General features: G+C 37.3%; 1 protein-coding gene across 1 annotated transcript in view; it reads right to left on the bottom strand.

The window, feature by feature from the left end:
* The window catches only part of A2M (alpha-2-macroglobulin), a 69,408-nt gene extending 53,925 nt beyond the window's left edge, over window positions 1-15,483 (bottom strand). The window contains exons 1-14 of the mRNA XM_063115760.1: window positions 15,371-15,483; window positions 12,853-13,036; window positions 11,849-12,008; window positions 11,653-11,705; window positions 10,187-10,207; window positions 9,755-9,920; window positions 9,242-9,326; window positions 7,611-7,731; window positions 6,781-6,895; window positions 6,519-6,628; window positions 4,457-4,618; window positions 1,409-1,636; window positions 1,155-1,218; window positions 38-180 (exon numbers count right to left, since the gene is read on the bottom strand). Coding sequence (XP_062971830.1) covers window positions 38-180; window positions 1,155-1,218; window positions 1,409-1,636; window positions 4,457-4,618; window positions 6,519-6,628; window positions 6,781-6,895; window positions 7,611-7,731; window positions 9,242-9,326; window positions 9,755-9,920; window positions 10,187-10,207; window positions 11,653-11,705; window positions 11,849-12,008; window positions 12,853-13,036; window positions 15,371-15,453 — 1,695 coding nt within the window. The 5' untranslated portion in view covers window positions 15,454-15,483. The remainder of the gene's footprint in view (window positions 1-37; window positions 181-1,154; window positions 1,219-1,408; window positions 1,637-4,456; window positions 4,619-6,518; window positions 6,629-6,780; window positions 6,896-7,610; window positions 7,732-9,241; window positions 9,327-9,754; window positions 9,921-10,186; window positions 10,208-11,652; window positions 11,706-11,848; window positions 12,009-12,852; window positions 13,037-15,370) is intronic.
* Window positions 15,484-19,832: the final 4,349 nt, after the last annotated feature.

The raw sequence follows: 19,832 nt of genomic DNA, 5'->3' as shown, positions 1-19,832 counted from the left end.
TTTAAATGTTGAAAATTTTATAATATAAAGCACCCACCTTGTTGGGCAGACAATTTTCAACCTCATATTTCTCAGAATCTGCAATCACTTCCTCATCAGGTAAAATGGCATAGATGAGCAATCGTGCAATGGGAGAAATGTCTGACTTCACAGGAACTGACAGAGGAAAATGGCCTTTCACTGGAGCATGGAGAGGATGAGAGGAAGTGAGCATGGGTTAGACATCTCCCCAGGGCTGAGATGAGATTGTTCTGTTGCACAAAGCCATGTTAGAAGCCTGGTCTGCAGCCATGCCCCGCTGACATCCACAACCAGCCTAGACACAACCACTGAGCTGCCACAGGAAATTCCCCAGGCTCCTGAGCCAGGGCAGTGGGGGACTGATAGCCTGAGCCATGGCCCCCGTGACATCTGCAACCAGCCCTCTCACCTCTGTTTCTCCTTAAGATGAACACTATGCTCCTTTGGAAGTTATTTTTTGATGCCTATGTAGATTCTTTGGAGGTTAAGATAGATTCTTACAGAGATTGAACTTCTGTAAGTCTACCAGGGTGTCATTGTGTTGCTAAGAGGAGATAACAAAAGAGCAGTTGACTAATAGTTTTCTAGTAAGTCATCTTTTACACTCCATTAGGAGAAACCTTCAAAGGTTTATATCATTTCATATTTGTTCATGGGGAGAGTCCAATTCCATGGCAAAAGTACCCAACTTAACTCTTCATAAATTACAGCTATCTTCAATGGGGATATAAAATATTTATAAAGATATAAGTGACTCAGCACAAGACCTGGCATATAGAAAGCATCTCTAAATTTTACCTCCTCCTCATTCTCTAAAACAATTCTGAAATGTCTCTCATTTTGAGAAGATGGGCCAAGAATACTTATGGTTTGAAAATTTGGAATAAGCATAGATTATGCACAACAACATCAACATTTTAAATAATCTAAACCAAATATGCCAAAGAATAAGAAAACAAATATTTAATTAAGGGTAAAGAGAAGAAATACTATTGCTTTTCTCTCCCTCAACTTCCTCTGTATTGTGATTAGATAGAAATGCTCTTTATTTTTAAGTATTGCTGATATTTCTATAGGGTAAGGTTGAATGTGTCACAGTGGGGCAGCTACGAGGAGACTGTGGGAATACGTACTGTCCCCCTGCTCCACAGGCAGTACGTGAGTCCCCTCTCGGACAATGCCTCCCTTTGCCATTATCTGCAAAAAAGGAAATAAAAAGGAATTTAATTTGCCTGACAGAGATCTTACTCCAGTCATGCGTTCGATATGCTTGTTTTATTGAGCCCCTGCTGGCAATAATTAGCTTGAAGAGAAGTCAAACTTTGAAAAGAAACATGGATCAGAACTCAAAGTACAGACAAGTCAACACGGTGACCTCCCTTCTCACCAGATAATAGAAGACTAGCTCCTTCAGTTCCTTCAGGACCTGTCCATTCAGACTGTAATGTGCTTGGACCATCTGAGTTTGGCCACAGGGCAGCTGGCCAGGCACAGGCTCAAGGTGGACAAAGCTCTTGCTCGGGGAGAACACGAGGTAGGCAGTGTGGTGTGCTTCCTCATTCTCTTCTGTCAGCCATTGGTAGCCGTAACAGGAATGGTGATCCTTGTGTCTTACCTAACGAATTAGAAAAACAATACGATTTCATAAATTGTATAAAGAATTACTGTTCTCACAAAACTGCTTGACTGTCCCTACCTTAAGTAGTAGCTAGAGATCTTTCACTCCACAGTAAAAAGTATGACAAGGGCACCTTATTTTGTCCATGTGTATCAAATGCAGGCATGGTTGGTGCCTTTACACTGCATAGGCTCCTGGGGTTGGTATTTACATTTCTGAAGGGCATGAAAGGAGGCATCCTTTGCTCTAATTTATCTTGCTTGAAATCTCTTTGGCTACTTCACCTATGCAGACAGAGCCACTGGAGCTATGAAACCTCACTGAGGAGGGTAAATAATCTCCAGAAATGGAAAAACTGTGCTTCAGAAAGTAGCTGCCTCTTTTATGATGGGTTTCAAATGGGTATTAGGAATAAATAAAACATTGCAACCTCAGGGGTATGTACAAAACATTGGTTCAAGAGTTGAGCTGGTGAATTAGCTGAAGTCTACCTCTCCTGGGCTATCTTAGGCTGATTCTTTTTAATGCTTCCTTTGGTTCTGGATTCTTATACCTCGTAGGTCCTGTCTGGGTTGTATTTCCAACTTTTCTCCATGTTCAAGTTGTTTCCTAGCTCTTGCCAGATTTCCCCTATCCTCATTCACAGCTCCCAAGTAGCATGAGTAAATCCTTGTGCCAGCAAAATACTTTGTTTTTACCTCAACATATGTTCTAGTGATAGCATATATATATATATATATATATATATATATATATATATATATATATATATATATATATATAATCATCAAAAAAGAGGGAACATTTAAAAATAGTATTTTCATTGTCAGGACTAGCACAGTGCCGGGCACATAGCATTCAAGACACTTCTTGATTGATGATAAATAAATAAACGTTTAAGTTTGAGTTATTAGAACTATGGGCTTTTATACCATCCATTTAAAACTGAATCAATAAAATATACTATTTATTCTTTCCTCATACCAACATGAAAACATTTAAGAGGTAGGAGTTTTTCATCACTATCATTATGTAATATATATTGCCTACCCATATATTTATCAACATATGCCTACATTTCTATTGATGAATTGAGGACAGTGTGGTATACAAAACAAGTTATATGTATATGAATATGCCATCTGGAGAAAATTAGAATAGCAGGACAAAAAGTAAGACAGTAATTTATGCAGTGTATATTTTTGAAACTAAATGTAATTGCATTAAAATGGGCTTTTATAGTAAAATACGTAATAGTCAAAGGGCGCTTACTATGTGCTTTAACCTGTATTATTTTATTTAATCCCCACTATCACCTCGAGCATTAGGTATTAATATTGCACCCATTTTACAGATAAGAAAATGAAGTATAGAGGTTTTAGTTATTTGCCCTTAATATAGGGTTGAGTCAGTGTTTTCAACCAGTTTTTCTGATTCTGATTCTGGAAACCACACTTTCTTTTATTTTCTGATTTTTTTGTTTGTCCCATTAGCTATTTAGAAGTATATTTATTCACTTACAAACAGATGGGAATTTTTAGATATGTTTGTCTTTGATTTCTAGATTAATTGCATTGAGGTCAGAAAACATTTCTGTATGATTTAACTGTTGAAATTTGTTGGAACTTGATTTATGGCCCTGTATATAAAACATTTTTATAGATGTTTTTGTAAATGTGGTTTTTGAAAATATACTGGTAAAGAATGTGTATCTTCAATCATCGAATATAGCTTATGTGTCTATTAGATCAAATTTGTGAGTTTGTTTCTCCTTGAAGTTCTATCAGTTTTTGCTTTCTAGTTTTGATATCGTGTTATCAGATATATACAAATTTGGAATCATTTTATCTTACTGATAAGTTGAATCTTTATATTTATATTTTGTTTTGAGTCATGTTTGTTTCCTTAAGGTTTAGTTTTTTAATTTATTTTTTATTTTTTTATTTATCATTATACAATGTAGTTGATTTTCATGGCCCTTTACCAATTGTAATTGTGGTAAAAAACATACAAAATAAAATTTACCATCTTCACCATTTTTTAGTGTACAGTCCAGTAGTGTTAAGTGTATCTGTTGATCTCTAGAACTTTTCATTTTGCAAAACTAAACCTCTACACCGATTAAACAGCAATTTCCCATTTCTCCCTCTCCCAGCACCTGGAAACCACCATTGTATTTTCTGTTTCTATGACTTTGACTACTTTAGAAACCTCATATAAGTGGAAGCATACTGTATTTGTCTTTTTGTTATTTCACTTAGCATAGTGTCCTCAAGACTCATCCATGTTGTGGCATGTGATAGAATCTCCTTCCTTTCTAAGGCTGAATACTATTCCATTGTGTACACACACACACACACACACACCATATTTGGTTTATTCATTCATCCATTGATGGAAATTAGGGTAGCTTCCACCTCTTGGTTATTACAAATAGTGACACTATGAACATGGGTGTGCACATATCTCTTAGAGACTCTGATTTCAATTCACTTGTTATATACATATACCTAGAAGTAAGATTGCTGTATCATATGCTAATTCTATTTTTTTCTTTTTTGAGGAAGTGCCATACTGTTTCCCATAGTAGCTGTACCATTTTATGTTCCTACAATGTCGCTAAAGTAGAACCTGTACGTTAACCATAATATACGGCCTCCTTTTCATAAACTTTAAAAAATTGACCTTAAATTGGCTTCTAGTTTCTAGTTTTTTCCCTCCAAAGGACTAAACACAATTTGAAAGTTCATCACTTTTAGGTTGCAACCTTATTTTCAAGGCTACTCTATGTCATTTGTAACTTCCTTCCAAACTTACCCTAATGGTGAGAGAGGTGCCCGTGACACTTGTGGTGTTGATGGAGAACTGCACCAAGCCGTGCTCATCAGTGGTGGCATTGGAGTGATGGTTAGCCGCATCAGCTGTGATGAAGATCATTTTACTCGGCATAGGGATGCCTTTCCCATCCACTAGGCGCACCTGAAGATTAAAAACTGTGGATAAGTTATATGGATAATAACCAATAGGCACCAAACATATTCACTTTATCACGAATATTTTTTAAGTGCCTCTTATATGTTGAACACGGTTCCAGGCATTGGGGATATAGCAGTGAACAAGTCAAAGTTCCTTCCATCACAGAGGTTACCACTTACTAAAAAAGAAAGATGTCAAATAAGTATATAAATAATTTACACTTATTTAGTAGTAAACATTCCTAAGAGAAAAATAAATCAATGTGAAGGGATTGTAAATGATAGGGATGATAATAGGGGTGATCAGAAAAATGTACTCTGGATATTTTGGAAATGCTGTGTATTATATATAATTCCTGGAGAGTCACAGACCACAAGAGTAAGATAGCGATAAACATTTTTAATTCCTTACTTAGCCAAATTTAGCTGAGTCCCAAACGCTTATTTTGTGCTAGGCCATTAACTTTGTAAGGATCAGTGTTCTAAAATGTCATAAGTGCACAAGTAAGCAATTGTTAGTACATTGTCTTGCGTGGTTCTCTAGCTGTTTTACGTATGGTATCTGCTTCTCAACCTAGATCTTCAACCTTTTGGAAGGCAGGCAGATTTTATGACTCACTTCCCATGTGAAAAATGTGAAATGAGAAGAGGCACACAGTATCAAGTAAGTCCATAAAGGCAAATTACCGCTAACATGGTGACTCTTTTTTCAGGTTGATAGGCATGATGGTCTGACTTGGATCAGTATTTCTAAGTTTGCCAGTGAAATGCGGGTTGCACGTACAAAGACAAGAATAGGCACAAAATTCTGATTCTTTCTCTTCTAGTGAGAGACTCTTATGACAAGTAGGATAGTTATTTAGCAGCAATAAAATATAAAAGGTATGTTATGCCTCTGAGAAATTTAAAAGTAGACTGTACTTTCATTTTTAGGAAGCGGCCAAGGTTTCTGGATACGTTTTGCTGTCATAACATAAGCTAATTTTCTAGAATGTACTCCACTTTGTTGAGTCTAGTTTCTCTGTCTTTTATACCATATATAGCTTAAATCCTGTCTCGTTTCCATTAAGAACATGATATGTAGTAATTATGCATTGAGGTATATGCAACTATTACCTCGAATTTCTGGAGTCAGACAATCCATGTGCTGACAATAGAAGAATCACAATAGAAGATTTTTTTTTTTTGTAAATCTGTGAGAAAATTTATAATTTTAAGATCTGGGAACACTAAACAGCAGTATTTTACCCTTATGTTTACTTTAAAAAAAAATATAATTGTTATTATAGAAAATTAATACAAATATAATATCCATAAAAGAAACACTATATATAGTAAAATCTTTAATACTTCAAAATAAAAATTAAAACCACCTACCTACCTATTTCCATACAAGTCAGTGTTAGAAGGATAAGGTAATTGGTCACCATGAATTTTGAGATTCTTGTTAAAAAAAGTCATAAAAACCTGAGACTGCCTGGTAAACCATGAAAAAGAGATTGAGTGATATACAATGCTGTTCCAAAAGTGAGAAAAAAATTTTACTAATTTCAATAGGGCTTCAAAATGACTTTATAGATTTCATATACCAATTTACAGAGGAATCTATTCTTATAAGGTTTTATACATTTAGATATATTAATCAAACTTTGGTATCTTTTACACCTTTGGTTATATTAACTGATAACATTAAACACCTGTGGTTTTAGAGCTGGCTGGTTAGCTCAGTTGGTTAGAGTGCAGCCTTACAACACCCAGGTCACGGGTTCAGATCCCCAGACCAGCCAGCCACAAAATAAATAAATAAATAAACAGCTATAATAGTTTTAATAACAGAAACCATACCTATTCTGTTAGCTAGGTGACAGTACCCAGTTTGACTAGTGAGTTGTAAAATACTCCACCTGCCCACAGAATGGGATCCCTTGTCTAAAGTACGAGTCCACTTTCACAAATGAGAGTTTGGTTATGGTTCTTGTGATTTCAGTCGATGCGCTTCCAGTTAATTCTACCGCTGTAAAAGAAAAAGAAAAAAATAAATTCATTCTTGAAAAGATGATGTCCCTGAACTTCTTATATTACCTCCTCCCTTACAGTTCATAATTTGGGTGGAACAGTAAATCAGTGTCCACTGTTTTTTCTCCCATATCCAGGTGGTACACAAACCTGTTCCTTCTTCTTGGATCTTGGCCTCCACTTCAAGTTTCATTTCATATCCTTGCCTCTTCAGCTGGAAGATGTTGGTTTTTACTTGCTGAGAGAAGCAGCCATGGTTGTTTAGCTAAGAGGAGAGAAAATAAAATACGAAACCTAACGCATATCGTACTGGACAGTTACTCTGGTGGGATTTTTTTGAGACAACATAATCTAGGCATTTTCTATGATAAGGACACAATAAATATTCTCTAGGGACTAATTAGTACTACAATTCAAAATAATATCTTGTGTATAGTTGACTGGTATATTCCTTATTATCTAAAATTCTCTAGATAAAATGAGATAGAAATGACTTAAATTTTTTTGGGTAATCTTACTGTAGCAGGCAACTAACTCTTCACCAAAGTCTTGTTCCTCCTCCTGTATAATAGAACTGTGGCTTGCAGCGGCTGCTCATCTGGGAACTGTGTTCCCATGTCCCTGGTATCTAGGTGGGGCTATGTGTTAGGCTCTTGCTCATAGAAAGAAAACAGAATTGATACCCATCCCAGCCAAGGCAGGTAAGGAGGTATGTTTTTTCTCTTTCCTTCCTAGAAGTAGATACCCATCGAGGCTTTGGATGGCTCAACTTCTATCATTTTGGAACATCCACAATGTCCAAATACAAGACATAAATAATTCTTATTGTGCTCGTTCGCTGATTTTTTTAAAAATTACAGTAGCTAGCATGGAATTCTCTTCCATATAGTTCTCTTTCTGAGTTAGCACCATGTTGCAACTCACAGCCTGTCAACAATGCCTTTATTGCTAATTCCTAGAAGGAACAGTTTTCACTCTACCTGTTGACTGAATTTCTTACAGGAAGCCTGTGACTCTTCACCAAAGCAGTCGGAAGGGTTACCAAACTTCCTGCAAACCTTCACGGTCACATGTCCTGGGACAGGTTTCCCATATGTGTATCTGTCATGAGGACATTGTCAAATGAATCAAAGGAGGCATTGAACCTCCACATTTTCTACCTATTTATATTCCCCCCTTAGCTGCAGTATAGTCACTCTCTGTCGAGCTCATACAGTATTGAAGGCAAGTGAACTGAGTAACAACTCTTCTCTTTTAGAAATCTCCAGTATAACAAGCTGAAATTTACTACATTCTTCTTTTATTAAGTTTTTTTCTTGATTTTTTTTCTTTTCAATTTCATCTTTAAAAATGTCTTGTGTATTACAAAATCTAAACCTATTCTTCAAAGAAAAAACAATAGTAGCAAACAAAACAAAACAAAGCAAAACAAGAAACCAAGAGAAGAAATGAATGCCCTAATGCCTGTCTGGTAATAAAAACTATTAATAACTATTAATATGACAATGTCTCTCCTTCCATCAATTTCTTTCCACGTGCAGCCTCTCTATTTACATCAAATTTTACTTGTTTGCTATTTTACAAAAATAGGGCTGTGCCATAAATATGTCGTAAACGATTGCTATATTTTCAAAGCATTTACTTCCTTTCCTGTTTGAATCCTTTATATCTGGATTTGTAGGAGCGTTGGCTCACCAGTTATGTGTGACCAAGAACTTGGTGGCCATTACTCTGACACAGTGCTGGGGCAGAAGCCTAGGTGATTAGTAGGTGCATTACATATATGGTCTTTAGGCAGGACTGGTTTTTTCACTCTGCCTGCTCTAATGCTAGTGCTACTACTGGGCTACCAGAGGTGGGAGCATAAGATCCAGAAAACATGAATTTTCAAGGGTAAAAGGGACCATACTGAGAGTCTCCTCAGTAAAAACGGCAGTGCGGAGAGATATGTGACATGCCATACGTAGACCAACGAGTTAGATGAGATTTCGGTTATATGCCTATCACTACAAAGTTTGAATCTGAGCTATTTTTCCACTTATGCATGCAAGGTTGGGTAAATGATGTGTTGATAATTGAATACTCCTATAACGATATGCTGATTATCTCTCTAATATATGTTTGGTTACTTCTAGTTACGAGAAAGCTACTACCCTTCAACACTATCCTGCTTTTTGTTGTCGTTGTTTGTTTTTTTTGGTGTGTGCCAGAATCAATACTGGTAGCACAGCCTCTCTTGAAGTAGTTAGTTATGCAGATAAGGACATGAAAGAAAATAAAAAGGAAAAATAGGAGAGCAAGAGAACATTCTAGAGATGGGAATGCTTGCCAAATATTTGAAGTGTCTGTGTTGCCACTCCTCCCTTAGAAACTAGCCAAAATACCGCAAAGGGTGAGTCTCGTAAATAATTTACTGCACGTTATCAACTGGCTAGAAGAGAGAAGACCGAATGCCCATATCACAAAGAAATGATTAAGTTTTTAAATGATGAATATGCTAATTATCCTGATTTGGTTATTATTGAAATATAACTCTCTACCCCATAAATATGTGTAATCAATATGTTTTAATAAAAATATTCCTCTTAAATGATTAAAAAAAACAACTTACAGGCCACACACTGACACGTTAATCTCTTCTTCCAAGATAGTGATTATCTTTGGCACTGTTACTTGCACTTCAAACTTAGGAAGCACTGTTGATTGGTGATAAAGGAGGTTAGTGATTGGTTTTCAACTTTTGGGGCATTAATATTTTCAGATTGTCTAGGGCTGTGAAAAGGTAGCTCCACTCTCCAATATATCCATTTCCACCTTTCTCTGAAATGGAGATTTTTGTTGAGGGACTATGACGGATCCCTGTAACCTTAATGAATTTTAGAAGACTCTACTATAACGAAGATGTTTTACATTTTGGGGGCATTAAATATTGCTACAAAATAACCAAGTCATATGAAGTCCTATTCACAAATCATTGATGTCTTCATTGGACTTTGATACAACTAGTTCTACTCCAAGCCCAATATCACCCATGGGAAAAGGAAGGGCTCCAAATGAGCTCAAATTCTGAGCCCTAGAACTTTAAATATGAAAAAAAAGTTCCAAGGTTTTCCATGATCCATACCAAATTCCTGCACGGTGAAGGGGTGCTCTGTCCTTCCTGATTCCCTCTGCACCACCACCTTGTAGGAACCCTGAAAGGGCTCTGATGAGAGAGGAAAGGACAGTTGCTTCAGGCCACTCTCTAACTTGAGATTCTGCCATTGTGTGATGCGATTTCTTTTGGGGTCCTGTGGATAAATTCATTATAACTTACAATTGCACCCAGAGCATTAGAGACGATAAATTAATCTTTGGGAACTCCTATGTTATTCACAAAAAGGACAAATAGAGTGGTAGGAAGGGGAGATGAGTTGTAACCATCGAACCCTATGTGCATTTGAAGTTTTCTCCCTAATGACAAATATCTGGGATATTTTAAGAACCTCTCAAATAAGATCATTTCCCCTAAATTTACTGCTTTCCTTTTAATTATGGTATGTTTCATGTTACTTACCTCAACATATACCAGTGGAATCTGAAAGACAAAAGAGAAAGAAAGGAGCTTATACTTGTCCTAAACTATTCTAAATAGTTTTGATTTATAAGCAAAACAGCTTTATGTAAACTAATTCTTAACAGGAAGATTCCAGGTTAAATTTTACAGAACTTTTAATTAATCCATTTTAAGCAATTAATAAATAATGTTAAGAACTTACTAGATCATCAGCAACAAATATATATGTGCACTTCCATTCATTAGAAATGGGATTTACTAACATTACTTAAGTGCTTATAGCATTCCAGAGAAGAACATTCCTTTGCTATGCAATTTTACAGATTAAGATATAAACACCTATGGAAATAACCTATGGAAATAATCATGTTCAGATCCAATTATTAAGATTCATCATAGAACTCTTAGGTAGTTCTAAGAATGAGGAGGAGTGGGAATAGCTCCTCTACTATCAATGTTTATTCATCTTTAATAACTAATACTCATTAAGTGCCTACTCATATGCTGTGTATGTAAGTTCTGAGAATAAAGCAATGCACAAAAGAACAATATGTCTGTCCTCATGAAAGTTACATTCTAATAGAAATGGACAGATAAGTCAAAACCCCCTCATATATATGAGATTTATGTATCTCAGGGGATAGTAAGTACCATGAAGAAAAATAAAGCAGGTTTAAGCTGACAGTGATGGATGTGGTGTTTGATTTTAAGTAGAGGAGTAAAAGTAGAAACTGGGAGACCAGTTTTCAAGGTTATTGCAGTGATTTTGTTTAGAGATGATATTGGCCAGTACTAGGTTGTAACAATTCAGGTGGTAAGAAGTAGTCTGGATATATTATTCTAAGCTGACATGATTTTCTGGTGAAGTGGATGTGGGTGTGAAAGAAAGAGAAGCAAGGATTGCACCATAATCTTTTGCTTTAGGAGCTAGAAAGGAATTGCCTCTGATAGAGCTAATAAAATGTAGTGGAGAAGTAGATGTAGGAAAGAAAAATGAAGATTTGATTTGATAACTGCATTGCAACAGACAGCAGTGTTTCTTATTGCAAATACGGCTTAGTGCAGAGGAACAGATAATCACTCTCTTCCTATATAGCAGAGGCTCTGGTAAGTGTGTGCAGGAAAAGTCTAAATCTCTGAGAAGTTATTTGAACATGGGCTTTTGATGGTTTATCTGTGTCTATTATTTAATGTATCTTTCTAATTTTTCCAATGTAGAACTATCAAAAGGATAAGTTTAATTGTGTGACAACTGAGTACCAGTACCAAGGCAGGAAGAATTACCTACTCTCTTTACTGGGAATAATGTTTTAAATTAGAATCAGGTGTTATTATTACAGTGCCAGAAATTGCTGTTAATAAGACCAGATTCTTCCTCTCTGTGGTCCTCCCTCCAATGCTCAAAACAGACTCCCAGACTGTTTATAGAGATAATAATGATTTTATGTCGATAAAAGGAGACTCACCAACTCATTCAGGGGGTGAAAATTTTCATCCAATGAGACAACACGAAATTTTACTGAAACAGAAATATTTTTCCATGAGCCCCCAAAACTCTAACTCGGCCTACAGGCTGGTAAGACAAACTATTAAGGAACCAGGGTTATACGTAGTTTGGGGAATATGCAGGGGAAATTGTCCTGACCATAGCCCTCTTCATACCTGTCTGCTCTGGTTTGTAGATGGGTTTGTCTGTCTGGACAAAGACCAGACTCTCTTCGTTTTTAACCATCACTGTAGTTCGCCTCTTGAATTCTTGGGTTGGTCCTTTGACTTGGATGGTGAGGAACATTACCTCCTCATTGGGTGATGACCTTGGGACCTGAAATATAGAAGAGATCCTGAGAAAACCACTGGGTCTCCCAGGTCTCCTCCCCTATTCTCTGTTCTACTCCTTCCTAAGATCTTGGCCTTTCTACTTAATTTCACTCCTTCATTTTCATTTGGGAAAGTAGGCACGGACAGAAATTACTTCTGTCATTTAACAAATGGGAAGACAGAACACAAAATAGACGAAAATACATCAGTTAGAGAGGTTATAACTGAGACATATTTTGGTGCACCTCAGACAATACGGTCTTGATTCAATTATACACTGATCTGTACCAAGCTGATGTTACAAGGGCATGGAAGAAGCATGTCTTAAGGCTATGAAAAAAATTAGAATATTTTATTGACACTAGGCTGTAAGCATCCCATAAACAGGAAACTCTAAAGAGAATCGGGCATTTGCATGGGGTAATTTCTACGACTTTTTTTCTTAGAAAGAGTGTGAATTGATGTGTTCCTGTCAGTCCACTACTAGTGGCTCATGTTGAACCTTGACCTAGTTTGCTTTATCAATGTTTTTTTCCATTTTAATTTTAAGGGAAAGTCACATTTTCCCTTTGTCTAGTGCATATAGTGCGTACTGTTTTTTTTTTTTTTTCCCCTTCTGGTTAATAGGATTTCTCATTGATCACTGAGTTGATTTTTAACATATCTATAAATATTTGTCTTCCATGGTTGGAAATTCTTGCATTGCTTCTTAATTTCTACTCTTAGTTGCCATATTTAGATTCCTTCCTGAAGAACTTACCAGCTTACTAAAACCTTATCTTGAATACTGGATCCCGACGACCCTAACCACTAGAACTGAGTACATTCAGTCGAGCAGCCACACTCACAGTGAAGGAGACGCAGCGGAATAAATCCTTCTCCACCACCAGGTCAGCGAAGAGGCTCCTGTTCCCCCTGACAGACTCCAAGGACGCGCTCACGGTCACTGTCTCGTTCAGGTGGCTCAGAAGGAGGCAGCCCTTCTCAGGGGTCTCAGTGTGCAGCAGGGAGGGGACCAGCACCATATACTGCCTGGGAGGGGGGGCGTCCAGTTCGAGGAAAGTGAAGGAGGAGAGACGTTGCTATCAACAGCACTGTTTTCCATCCCAACTCTTGTTATCATCATTTGCTCTACACCGAAAAAGGTGTGTGATATGCACGGAGCTCTGCTGTTGAATGGCTTGCAAGGGGATTATTTTCCCTTTCTGTCATATGCTGTGGCAGTGAACACTTGAGATGGGCCTTAAACAGACTAAAATTTGTTAGCATACCTTACTACAAGGAACATCAATATGTGAGCATCTGGATTCAAATTAAAAAATATGGTAGTTACATTTATTCACTTTACAAATCTATTTTACCTTAGGATTGCTGTAAAAACGAGCAAGCTCTCAGGCATGTGGACAGTACAAAAGCCAATCAAAGTACACAACTTTCCTTAAAAAACAAGCAAACGAACAAAAATATACATATGTACACATATACATATGTGTATATATATCACCCAGTATACGAGGGTACTTAAAAAGTTTGTGGGAAAACACAAGATAGTGTGAATCTTTCCATGACCTTTTTGAAGTACCCCTGTATACATGTTTAACAACCCTGTTAAAACTGTCTGGCAAGTACTCGCTTCCTCTTTGCAGATATGGATTCTGAGGCTCAAGGAAAGTGAGTCATCAGTTGAAAGTCTCAGTGGTGGTAAGCAACTAATAAAGTCTTAGTGTGTTACCTGACCATGGATGTTTGCATTTTAAATATCTGCCTTTTACCTCATAGCTAGACAATGGCTCCATCCAAAGATGAATTGAATTTGGATCTTGGTAACTCACGAGCTGGACAGAAACTTTCCCAATATCCTGATATATAATTTAAAATTGATACTGTGGTTTCCCAACATTTTGCTCGCAGAACTCCTAAGATAAAATTTAGACACTGTGCACCACTGTCATATTTTCAAGTAAACATCTGTTTTCTAATTACAATTTTAAGTAATAGTGAAAGATTTTTTTGATGATATTTTAAATTAAAACTTAGATTACTTTCACAAGTTTCTCATGGAATCTTAAATATGATAGTGATCGGATATCCAATATTACCTATTTAAAAAAATATCAAAAAGTTCTTTTGGTAATGGTCTTTCCCTATTTTCCTCCTTGAACTTGAATTTCCATGCCACTTAACATACAGAAGTTTATGCTAAGACTTTTATGCTTCAAAATATTTTATGGATCACTCTTCTTTTTAATTTTAACTAATTTTTTTTCACTCTTTACTAACAAATATACATACGTACATATATACATACATATGTAATATTAATGTGGGTATATAAATATAACTTTAACTCTTCTATTAAATATAATGAGACCATTAAATTTGCAAATATTGAACATTTTCTTCTGATTGGGTAACTTTCAATAGCACTAGTATACAACTGATCAAAATAAAATAGATATATTGCAAATTATGATTCATACATATTAGATATAAAATTAAAATACTTTTGAGACGCAACTTTAATGAGAATGATGAGATGTTTTTTCCTTCAGTAAATTTATGTATTCACAGATGGATATTCCTTATTGCAAGAATTAAACAAGGTCTAGCATTAATTCCCTTACTATTTTTGTTTTGGTTAGATGAAAGTGCTATGAAGAATTATTCACATCAAAGTAAGTCAATGGCAGGTCAGATGATTGTATCGTCACCACTTCTGGCAGCTGCTTCTGCATTGCAGGCCAAAAATCACCCAGTACCTGGTTATCAACATTTGCTTCTAATCATCTATCAGATGGCATTTCCTTTAGTTTCTCCTTCAGTTTTGTTTAAGCAGAGAAGTCATCACCCCTGATCTGCAAAAGGATTTCTCCCCTGGTATTAGGGTCCTTTGCTTTTTCAGCATAAACACCAGTATTTCAAATTGTTCCTTTATTTGGCACCCTAGAGATGTCTATACTCCAGGACAGTGCTCCATGGCAGGATCTGATTGAGGGAGAGGATTATCTTTATTTTATAAAATAGAAGATGGGAAATTAAGAGAGATACGAAGGATAAATAGCATAATCTTAAACACATCAATAGGAGCATGAAGATCTAAAAATTGATTCCTCTAAAAAAGAATCAATTTCTGATGCTTCTTAAGCTTTGCATATCACTCTGAATTTAGAGATTCAGAGATCCAAACAGTTGGGACGAAATGGTTAAACATAAGCAAAGAATGAATAAATCAGATTTACAACACTTCGTGGTTGAAAAGAACCTTAAAGACAAGAAGGTGACAGTTTTAGAAAAAATGAAATGAATGATAGAAAAGAGAATCTGAAATAAGGAAAGTTCATGCTGTATGCTCTGTGTGGAACTCACGGTTTTCCAGAGACTGAGGTGTCTGTGGGCAGGAGGACCAGGAAGAGGAGAACAAGACTTGGATGAAGGAGTTTGTCCTCCATTGTGCAGGGAGAAGGGACCGGAGGAGACCAGGCTATTGTACCCTACTCCCTACAATCGATCTGGTCCCCACACTCCCCAGAGCAACCCAGCTTTATGCTGCTCTCTGTGCAAACAGGAAGTTCCACCCACACAAGGTCTCTAAACAAAGTTGAGGTCTCTGAACATTTTCTGAAAGGGTATTGATGGCCTAATTGCAGTCAAGGTTAATTCCTGGCAGGCTAAATAGAATTCTTGAAGGGATAAAACCACATTCCCACTAGTGCTCACTTTTTCTGGGTTTTCCTGTAAAGCAGCTAATTAGCTTTTCAACCCCTTCTCTCTCTCCCTGCCTCCACAGCCCCCCCACAGCACCTTTTATGGCTCTCTTCACTTCTCTTGTATGAATAGTTGGCAAGGGTGGCCGCAATTCAAGCAATACTGGGCAGGCTCAAAATAGATATTTCACTAGAAGTCGGTGTGCCTGCAAGTCTTCCATTCCATATGCCTTCCTTAAATGTTGAAGCTGCTTCAGAATTCAGTAGTCTTTATGGATGATATTGCATTAAGCTAGTAAGTTTTGATCTTATGCATATTACTGGTTTGAAGATGAAGAGCCAGGCTCTGGAAGAACGATAATAGAAAAGAGTTTCCTGTTTTAATGAAGTAAAAAGATGAAAGGAGAAGTAACAGGACCTTGAAAACAAGCTTTGCCCTATGGTGCCTAATGGGGATCCCAAATGCCTTTACCATCTGCTATACAATCAAACTTTCTTACTGCGTTCTGAATATGATACTTCTTACCAATCTTTAAGTCACATAAAGAATTTCATTAATCCATTCATTTGTCCATTCATTCATCCATCCATTTGTTTGTGCAGCTATTTGGTTGTTTTGTAAGTGTTTATTGATCCTGTTAGGGCTAGACACCATGCAATATCCTAGAGATAGAATGGGTGAGTAAGTAGAAACAGATATGCAGTAAAAGTTCTTATACTCTTATAGGGGGTAAATACACACACACACACACACACACACACACACACACAAGCAATAAAAATACAGTAGGCAAACATTATTTTTATTTATTTTTTCTTTTTTTGTGACCAGTAAGGGGATTGCAACCCCTGGCTTGGTGTCGCCCGCACCGCGCCCAGCCAGTGAGCGCACCGGCCATCCCTATATAGGATCTGAACCTGCGGCCTTGGTGCTACTAGCGCCACACTCTCCCGAGTGAGCCACGGGGCCGGACCAGGCAAACATTATTATTGGAGAAGTTCATAATGCTCTGGGAGCACATAAAATGGCACACAACCCAGACTTGGGGCATTGGAAAGGAAATTTGGAGGAAAGCAAAGTGTAAATTAAGCTCTGAAGTATAAGCAGTGGTTAGTCAGAGGAGGAAGGAGATGAAAACTGCATCATAAGTCTCGGGAATGACATATGCAAAGGCCCAGGCGGTGAGAACAATCATGGCACAATCAGTATAATGATCACTGTTTGGCATGGAGGAAGCGCCTGTACGCTTAGAAGAGGGGTGGTGAGAGCTGGCTTCAAGTCAGAAAGGAATTTGTTGGCCATATTAACTTATGTGGAGGAGTAATCAATAGACCGACCTCAGATTTGCTTCCTGCAAAGATCACTTTCACTGAATTTTGAAAGACTGGCTGGAAGGAGGCAGAGGGAGACCAGTTAGGAGTTGGTGCAATGGCATAGGTGAGAGCTGATGGTATTTTGAACCAGCGTATTCATGATGGGATTGGAAAGAGGTAGTAAATTTATATCATATTTAAGGGGTAAAATTATAGTGCTCGGTGAATGTCTGAGTACAAGGAATAAAGGAAAATGTGCCTTTCAATTTTTCTGGCTGGTCACTGAGTAGATTGTGCTGCCTTTGAGTGAGTGAAACAGAAGAAACACAGACTGGGGGGAGCAGAAGGAGGACAGAAGGGCTGAGGGCTGGGAAAATAAAAAGTATAGTTTTAAAAAGTGCTTGTGGGATATTCAGATATTATTATTCATAGGGAGTTTGACATTTGAATCTAAGCTTGCGGCAGTGTAGTCTAATAGAAACATAACGTGAGCCTCCTATGTAATTTAGAACTATCTAGTAGCCACATTAAAAAAAGGACAACAGATTAAATTAAATTAGTAATGTGTTTTATTTAACTCAATATATCCAAAATATTATCATTTCAACATTTAGCCAATATACGAAATGCTAATGAGATTTGTGGCTAGTCTTTGCAACCTGGTGTGGATTTCATACTTACTGTACAGATCAATTTAGACGAGCCAAATTTCAAGTGTTTAACAGTTCCATGTGTCTAGTGGCTATGTATTGGACATAATAAGTTTAGAGCAATGTTTTTCAAATTATGGGTCATCATCTATAGTGAGTTATGATATGATCTATGAATAATGACCAGGATTTAAAAAAAATGAAATAGAAAATACAGTGTATTTACACACAGTAAGTGAAAATACTCATTTGGAAACATCTCTTTCACATATATGCTGCAGAGACTGTTGGGTGTTTCCCGTTACCATTTCCCCAATTCTGCTTTAATAATAGAACTCCTGAGTTTTTGCTGTGCACAGACTGCCTAGTCAATGACTTTTATTTCCTAGACTTCTCCTTTGAAGCTGGGTTCTGGTGACTGGCGTGTGAGTAGAAGCGAAATATGCAACTTTCAGTTTATGACTTATCTTCATTTCATTTTTAAAATTTATTTATTTATTTTTTTGGCAGCTGGCCAGTTCAGGGATCAAACCCTGGACTTTGGTGTTATCAGCATCATGCTGTCATCAACCGAGCTAATCGGCCAGCCTGCAACTTACAGTTTATGACTTGAAGGGTCAGGTCCTGTGCTTCCTCTTTCTTCCTTACCCTGGCTGGAATGTGGGCATGATTACTGTGTCAGAACTTCTATCGTAGACTATAAAATGGAAGCCATGTGTAGGGGAAGGTGGAATAATGCTCAAGAACCAGTTTGAGTTCCTGAGTCATCCAAAGGCTACTCTTATTGGACTTTCACGTGAGAGAAATACGTTCTCTTAGTTAAGGCTTTGTATTTTGGGCTCTGTTTGTTAGAGCAGCAAAACCCGTATCCTAACTTTCTCTTTCATTATCTTGATTATCTCTGTTCTTAACTGTGAGTGTCCTAGGGCACAATACAAAAGTTACATTGTGAAAATGTGACCATAGTGTTACATTGTAAACTTTCTATTAAAAATGTGCAAATTATCTTATTGTAGGTGAAAGTTAAAGCAGTCTGAATGCCAACAATTTACTGAGATCTGGCCTGCTGACAGAGATTTATCAGATTATTGGGAGACCCAATGCCGTGGAAATGGATGATAAAACCCATGTAGAATATGTTGATTAAAAGAGGAAAGAGCCCTAGACAGAGTCACAGGGATCGCCCACAAGGTGATGGGCAGGGACACCAAAATGGACCAAGAAGGACCAGCCAGAGAGGGAAGAACACAGGCAGGAGGTCATGGGGTCTCTCTACATCCCAGTGAAGGGACCATTTGAATATGAGAAGAGTCAGAAGATTTTTACTAGTTCAGAGTGATTGTAACTTTATGCCAAGGCATCAATGTTAATAGCATACAAAATTAAAATACAATATTACAAAAGATTTATGATTTTATAATGTATCCATGAAAAATATAACAGATTTTAAGTATTTTTTAAGAAGCCAGAAATAACTGAACATTTATTTGAAAGATTAATTGCTTAATGTAGAAGTGATTAAGGATAATAGCATTCATTTGATGCCTCATATAAATTACAAAGATGATCTATAAAGGTTGCGATTGCTAAATTCCCAGACGTTCATGTCAAATGCCACTGTGAAATCAAATAATAGATGGATAATTTTTCTGATAGATTTGGGGACATGAATATCGGGATCCAGCTATTTCATTATCCATGTAGGCAGAGGCTTAATCGCAACTTGCTAAGAAGTGGGGGGATGTGACGAACCGGAGCCAGTTTCACAGAGTTTGAAGGGGAGAAAGGCGACAGGGCAGTATTTGGCAGAGATGCCCCGGCGAGAGGAAGGTTTCTTTAAGAGGAGAGAGACCTGAGCAAGTTGAAATGGAAGGTTGCTTCTGTCAATGCCGAGTGGGAGGAGCAAACGAAAGGGGACAGGTCGAGCTTTGCAGAGAGAGAAGGGGTGGCCCAGAGGGACTGCAGGAAGCGCAGGTCGAGGCCCAAGAAGGTGGGTGAGGGGTCTGCTCGGGCAGGGCCACCACTTGCAGGACACTCACAGAAAACGAGGGACAGTTTTATTAAAATCCCCTTTCACTGAGACAGAGCTTTCTCCTCTTGTGGAAAGGGAAAATAAGATTGAGGGAAAAAACAAACACACAAAAAACTGACCGGACCAGT

Source organism: Cynocephalus volans, chromosome 12, assembly GCF_027409185.1.
Source record: "Cynocephalus volans isolate mCynVol1 chromosome 12, mCynVol1.pri, whole genome shotgun sequence".
Taxonomy (NCBI): domain Eukaryota; kingdom Metazoa; phylum Chordata; class Mammalia; order Dermoptera; family Cynocephalidae; genus Cynocephalus; species Cynocephalus volans.
This window is presented reverse-complemented; position numbering and strand designations above follow the sequence as displayed.